At 39.5% G+C, this 7,513-nt stretch overlaps 1 protein-coding gene across 3 annotated transcripts in view; it reads right to left on the reverse strand.

Annotated features, from left to right (window-relative positions):
- Positions 1 to 7,513, reverse strand: part of LOC108623517 (protein gooseberry) — a 19,697-nt gene that overhangs the window by 2,702 nt on the left and 9,482 nt on the right. For all 3 annotated transcript variants that reach the window (XM_026812369.1, XM_026812370.1, XM_018022074.2), the window contains one exon: positions 214 to 627. In XM_026812369.1, coding sequence (XP_026668170.1) covers positions 214 to 627 — 414 coding nt within the window. The remainder of the gene's footprint in view (positions 1 to 213; positions 628 to 7,513) is intronic.

Consider the following 7,513-nt stretch of genomic DNA (forward strand, 5'->3'; position numbering starts at 1 on the left):
TATTATCACAGAGCTTATGTTCTTTTTATAGGAAACAGCCTGCTGTAGGTTCCCCATTTCTGTTATATTCTGTGTATGCTTTATTAGATTCATAATGAAAACTTGACTAATAGTATATTGGATACTAAGGGCGTAATCGTTCATCTCATTCTTCATCATTACATTCTTGAAACTGGTACGAAACTTTTCAAAAACAAATTGGTTAACTCTTGCCTTGACTTGAGGAGAAAGTGCTATCGGGCAGCGTCTGGCCATGAGCGTGAGGGTGCGGATGATTCGGCGGGACAGCGGTCGCTGCATGCGGATGAGGCGCGGCTGGAGGATGAAGAACGTACGAGGCCGTGGGATAAGCGACAGAGCTGACGTAGCCGCCGGAAGTAGTTGAGGACAACTGTTTCCTGAGCCTGGCTCGCCGGTTACTGAACCAGACTTGAATCCTGGCCTCGGTCAACTTGGTCCTTTGCGCCAACTCTTCTCTCGTGTAAATGTCCGGGTACTGCGTCCTTTCGAACGCTCGTTCCAGCTCATCTAATTGATGAGCGGTGAAAGTTGTTCTGCTTCTACGCTGCTTCCGTTTCAGAGGGATTCCTGGCTCGCTGTCGCAATCGGATCCGGAACTGGTTTTGCCTGGAAACAAAACGAACGTCATATGTTAATAGAAATTTAGTAGTATTTAGAATTATTTTCTAAACCAATAAATACTCTGAAATTTTATACAAAAAAAAACATTTTACATCTAACGATGTTTAGGATGCACATACTTCATTATAAAGAAATTTATATTTATAAATTCCATACCACATAATAAAACTAATAAAACCAATAATAACCAGCTTCCACGATACTCCTTAAGGACATCTATCTAAAAAACAACATTTATTTAAAATATACCCAATCTTTTTAAACATGCATATTAAATAATTCCATTGAAGAATTTATGTAATAAATTCGAGTAAATAAGGTACGAAGAAATGGCATTATCTTTATGACGAAGTCGGTAGGAAAGTGGGCGAAAAAAGATTACAGAGTAGAAAATAAGGCGGAGAGGGAAATGACTGGGTCACACGTTTAATAAATATTAATTCCCCATGCACGTGTCACCTGCTCGGCCACGTCTCTCCGTCCAGGTGAATGCACGTCCTGGTTTATGGTTTGTTTTGCCGTAGCGAGAGTTCAAAAGGAACCGCTTCGCGCTCGTACTACGCCCGCTTGTTTCACACTCGATTTCACGATCGACTCGTTTGCCGTCGCGTTACCTTTATTTCCCCTACGTCCTTTCTCATCTCGCGACGCATAAGAATTTAATAAACTAGTCCCCGGCAAATAACACGCTCCTTATTTGAATACGTAACACGAGTTCAATACCGTAATTTATGAAACAATGCTACGGAGTAATCGAAATTACTTGTACATAATAGGAAGTAATATGGAATTTAAATAAATTGCGAATAATGGCGAAGGCATTTGAAACCGCACTAAAGGCACATTACGTAGGGAATTCAGAATGTGAGCGTATTAACATTCTGGAAGAAAATTAGGTGATAGTGTAAGTGTATAATGTAAGTTTTTGGTCCCTAATCGAAAGTGTACGCGAGAAATTCGGTTTCACATTCATCGGGGAATGAAAACGTTTAATGAAAAACACTGAAAATTATGTTTTAGAGAAAAAAAAAGGACGTAGTTGAATGCGTTGAAGCAGTTCCGATTGAAGGATTGAAGCGGCGACGCGAGGCGAGTGCAAATAGTATGATTTACTCCAAGGACAGCCGCAAGAAAAGTGACAAGTGATGACTGATGACTGATGACAGCATATATGTGTATAATAAAAACAAGTTCCAAGATCCTTTCCCTTCGAACCTCGAACGTGCATTGATAACAAGGATGCGAGCGTCGAGTTAACCTTCGCTATTTCTACGCTTCATCGTTTGAAGACCTCTTAACTTTTTACCACCCAATGGCGATAGATTCTCACTATCGCAACTCTTAATATATTATTATTTTTACAAATAATTCTATTACAAATAATTACAAATAATTTTTATAAATAAGATTCTTGGTGGGACGTTACTTAAAAAATTTCAATGATTGTCTATTGTAGTAGCAAAAGGAACTTACAATATCAATCTTGTTAGAACTGCTTTCAGCAAGAATTTCGGTACTGAGCGAAGAATAACTCTGACTATTTTGTCTGCAGCCTCTGCACGCGGTTCACCAGGTCGCATTCTTGAGTACGATATAGGAGTCGGTTTGCATTTTTAGATAATCGTAGATTCATCATCGTGAGACGGGACGACACGTTCACAAGTAAAAAGAGTGGCTCGGTTTCTTCCGGTGGCGCGTCCTGAAATTGTCGACTGGCTTTACACAGGCCGCGACTAATCGGCCGACGACGCTTGACGCCGCGGTGCGCCGCGCCGCGCCGAGACGCCCAGCGTTCATGCCCATTCGACACGGACTCTATTCCGGGACGAACGGACCCGCTTCTTCCCCTTTCCCATTGCAACTCAATTTTCGCCGCTCCTCTCTCCCTGTTATTTCTTCCTCGTATCTGTTGTTGGCTTTGGAGTAGATACGTTATCCTAGAGGAGAATCAGCTCAGTTACATGTTTTTCTAAATTATTATATAATGAATGATAATAATCGAACCGATTGCGATTTAATTAATTAAAATTGTTTAAAGCTGGTTTCTGCACTGACTTATTTTACATTTATATACTTGTAGGACAGACATGCCAAACTTGTTAACCGTCGAGGACTACAAATTAAACAAAAAAAGCAAAAAAATTAAATTAAAATAAATATGAAGCATAACTCTTACTATAAACAAATCAATAAATACGAAATAACAGTACGTAACATATTAAAAAAAGACATATCTATGTAGAAAAGTTTCTTTTTTCAATTTAATATTATTTAAATAAAATATTATCTTTTCTTTTGAAAAAACTTGACAACGTTTTTCATTAACCAAATTTTCAAAATTTTGTTGAATTGGTCGAGCCAAGTTGTGTGTATAGGACGTAATTCTAAATTTTCAGGTATTCAATGGAAGTCGTGAAGTGGAAACGGAAGTTTGTGTAAGTTTTAAGGCATGACTAACTAGTTTGTTATGAATAATATAAAAAGAATCTGACTTTTATTATTTAGAGTATGATCTCAAGTCTGTAAAATGGGAATGTAGAAAAACGGTGGTCGAGAATCGCGCAAAGTGGTTTAAAGAAGACGTTCATTGACCAGGCTGTTCCCATTTAAACGTAGAAATTGTACAGGAATTTGCAAAATCACGAGAGAAATTGCATCTTTTGCAAGGCCCCGTAATCGGTCGCGAGGCGGCTAGTAATTACCGAACTTTCGAACCCCGTATTACACCTAAGGGTGTTATAAGATTGCTGGGTTCTCTGCTACCGGTGAACCAAAAGATGTTCTCCAATGAACGACACACATTTTTTTTTAAAACAGACACGAGCTTAACATAATTTAATATAACGGAAAACATTATTAAAGCTATAGAAGCTCTATGTACAATGTAATAAAAATAAATCCATCAAACCAAACCATGGACTGACAATAATTTATTTTTACTCAAATAAATAAAACGAGAGATAAATAAAAATGAAATGAAAATTTCTCACGATTGGAGGGAGGGGGGTTCGATTTCGTAGAGACAAATGAAAGTTAGCGACCCTTGGTGGTCCATCGACAAGCGTGGGGTCATTCGGTCGGCAAAGATGAAAGAGCAAAACGAGAGAAGGAACTGCTCGTAGATTTGTAAGTCGATCAGCCCCGATGTTGGTCGGTCGCCCTTCTCAAAACAAAAAGAGGAGGGCAAGCACAACGCGTTACCCTCCGGTAGGGAGAGGGTGAGAAACCCTATAAAGGCGCCGACTATTGAAACGCTTGTACCACTTGTCAAACTGCGGTTGCCTTTATAATTTGCCGGCTACCTTTAACGCGATTACCAATCATCTAAGTAATTATATGATTCATTGTAATATGTAGTATAAGTAACTAATTACATAAACAATTTAATGTACCAATTTATATATCAATTCGTGTATACATTTATATACTTTATATATATCTATAAAATTTAAGATACATTTATAATTCGTAAGTGCATGAACTGGAAACTGAACCTGGAATCTCCTGATGTATTCAACAAATAAATGGAAGTACGAATTATCCTAATGGCCCGCTGCTATGTAGAAATTTTCTTAAGAAGGATAAAATGAAAAGATAGAAGAGGCTTTATTGGATCGAGGCACGTTCACTGTCGGGTTTCGTGCACCCGATCTGACCGATACTGCCTATCATACGCGTTCGGAAACCTCCGAGACCTGCACGTGGGTATGTACCGGGCGGCGAGGAAATTACAGAGCCGACGTCGGCTCGTAGAGCTACCGGCCGACCGTTCGCGGCGGCCGAACGCGAACCGGTAATTTCGAAGATCGAGAAACGCGGCCCTGATTAATGCGAGACCATTTAATTTATTCATTCACCGTTTCGAGGATCCAGCGCCGGCAAACCTCTTGGTGGTCTGAACAGCTGATAGGGCGTGTCGATACCACCTCGAGGATCTATCCTTCCCGTCCGGCTAACTATAACCGAGCAACCGCTCTCCACACTCCGCAATCTTCCTATTCCGTTCGTTCGCGGCTATTACACCGCCGTTTTGCGCCACTTTTACAAGCTTCTTTTACTTTCTATTTTTGGAGCATCGCTGGAAAGGGAAACATCGTGCGCCTCTACTGATCAAGGAAGTCTAACGTTTTCCATGTCCATATCCACTCCATTTCTTGAGAAAACATGTAGATCAAATGTTTTTAAGAAAGCAAGGGAAATGATCAGTTTACTCTCATTGGAACAATCATTTACTTCAGCATTTACATTATCAAATCCTTAATTGTATCTTCACTTAAAAAATATGAATATTACTAGTAAATAAAATATCTAAGTAGAATATGCTACTCTATTAAAGTTGTTCAAGCCGTAAGTTAAAATGATGATATATGTTTCAAATTTTGCAAATAGATAGTTATTATTGTAGTAAGAATCACATGCAAAATTTGAAAGAAATTGAGAAACTCGTTTTGGACTTATACATGTAATGTATGTCCAATGTAAATGTAATGTATGACTCATACAACTTTAAACGCAAGATAGGCAGTAACAATTTTCAGGTAGGTTGACAACAAGCGATTCCCATCGGCTTCTTACGTCTTCATCGAAATGTCCTGCGACGGGCAGAACTCTTTTTCGCGCCGCCCCGCGGGATGATTAAAGAGTTCCCGCCGGAGGAAAGTTCCTGCGTACGAGCGCGAATTAACTGCGAACTGGCCGCTAAGCTCCACTTTTGATCCCGGCTCGTAATTTCCTGCTCGGTAATTTTCCCTCACGGTTTCACGTATTACCCGCGTCGCTGCAGGAAGCTGTTCGCCTTAATGGTCGCTTTTATCGCGCGGACACGTTCCTCTTTTTCATTTTTTTTCTTTTCCTTTTTTCCGTGCGTTACTGAAAACCGTGCGCCGGAGCGTGAAAATTTCCTAAACCCGATACGCGAGGCGATAAAGTTTTAACACGCGAGGCCTTGATGTGAGTAGATCGTGCGCTCCATTTCAAACGGCGAATCGAGCCACTGACCATTACGCGGTAATTAAGGATGTTGACGTAAAAACGTTCGCAGGCAAAATGTAACTCAAGTAATACGTAGCGTATTGTGTGTCAAGAGGCATACAGGAATGGTTTCCTTTCGTGCTGGCCGCGATTTACATCGTACGTGTTGCAAATTGTACAAATTGACCAAATAATGGATTGCATGATAAAAGATGGAATTCAAAGATATCGAGTCCTTAATAGATAATCTTTTGTGCTTGTTGAAATGTAAATAAAATAAAATATATTACAGGCAATTATTAAAATAAGACAATTGAACATGGCATAATGATTTATATAGTACTAGGTTGATAAAATTGAAATACCAATCTCCAGTAGGGAAATTTATGAAGAACACCAAATCCTGTAGGGAAATTTATGAAGAATTCGTAACTGTCAAACTGAAGAGGGATTTGTGAACTGAAGATGCTTGTGTAAAATCTCAAGGAAGGTTTCTGAGTACAACGGTACGAGTAATGCCAGCCATATTTGTGAGGAAAATTAGGGTAAAGTAAAAAGGGCCCGGCCGATTCAATTTCGCTCGCATAACGAGAAGCCCCGAGGACCAAATTATGACCCCGGTGTGGTTATTATAATCTAATTTTGCACGGTGGCGCTGTTACAGGAACGTGTTCGCAGCAAGGGTAACGCTAATTCACTGATTCAGCTGGCTCATCAATCTTGGTCAGGCCTCCTCTCGGCAAGAGACACCCGACCACTGCTCTCGATCAGATCGTCCAACAGTTTTTTGCCAATTGGAACGCAATTTTCCATCGCTCGACATTTTATCCACTAAAATATCCAAATAACTGCATTTTGACTTTTCCGGTCAAACTACAGCTTTGTGAAAAAACAATTACCAATTGATTGAAAATATTGTCCATCGCTAGCCGCAATTTTTGTCCGTTTTTCTGATAGTAGGTGGATTGCAAAGAACGAGGCGTTTTTGGTGGATATTCATGAGTAGACCTATTTTTTGGCACCCTCGGAGTAATTCTATATACATCATTGATTGAGATTGTTGGTAATCGGAAGAAGCAATATCTGGAGAGTGCAGTGGGTCTGGCAGGGCATAGCAGTTAAGCATTTCTGACGTTTCCTTGACGTTGACTTCACAAAATGAGATGGGGCTTTGTCGTGCTGGAAAATCGCTTTGTCGTGTCTGGGATCCTGTTTCCTTGCTTATTCCATCGTAAATCATTCCAATGGATTTTGAACATCTAAAAATGGTGAATCGATGATTCTCTACGTTCTCCTTCAGTTGGATTTGACTCTTCATAAAGTAAAGCTTCCACTTCCCTATATTCAATTTTTTCAACTGACATGAGCGTTCTTATTTTCCGTGTTGTAATCGTCATGTTCATAACGTTGAAACTTATACTTATATGTTCAAATCAATGGAGCATAATCACAGTAACTTTCGTTGACTTTCAGCAGCATTTTTCTCCAAACGGAAGCACAAAACCATAACTTATGGCAAATTGCATTGTGTTGAGGCACAGTTGAACATATTCAGTGTTCAAAGAAATAATGTCTTTTGCATTTGGGGAAAATAATAACACATATTGGGAAATAACACCACGTGACGATGCTTTGACACGGAGTGGGCAACAATATGAATCGGTGCCATATAAATATTACTGGTTACACCATTCCTTGAGAATCCCTTAAGGAGGTTCAGGGGTTTTATAAAAACGTAGAGATCAGCATGAAATTTAAGAATATGTTTCCTTATTGCATAACAAAACCAAAATAATTTTTTCGAATTTTTCGTCCACGTTTTATTGGAGAAAAACGGTTTTGAAGTTTGCTCATTTTACACGGTTTCTTATGGGATACAAATATTCTGACTGTTCAAAAT

The sequence above is a fragment of the Ceratina calcarata genome, unplaced genomic scaffold (genome assembly GCF_001652005.2).
Source record: "Ceratina calcarata isolate Rehan_Ccalc_2016 unplaced genomic scaffold, ASM165200v1 scaffold272, whole genome shotgun sequence".
Lineage (NCBI taxonomy): Eukaryota > Metazoa > Arthropoda > Insecta > Hymenoptera > Apidae > Ceratina > Ceratina calcarata.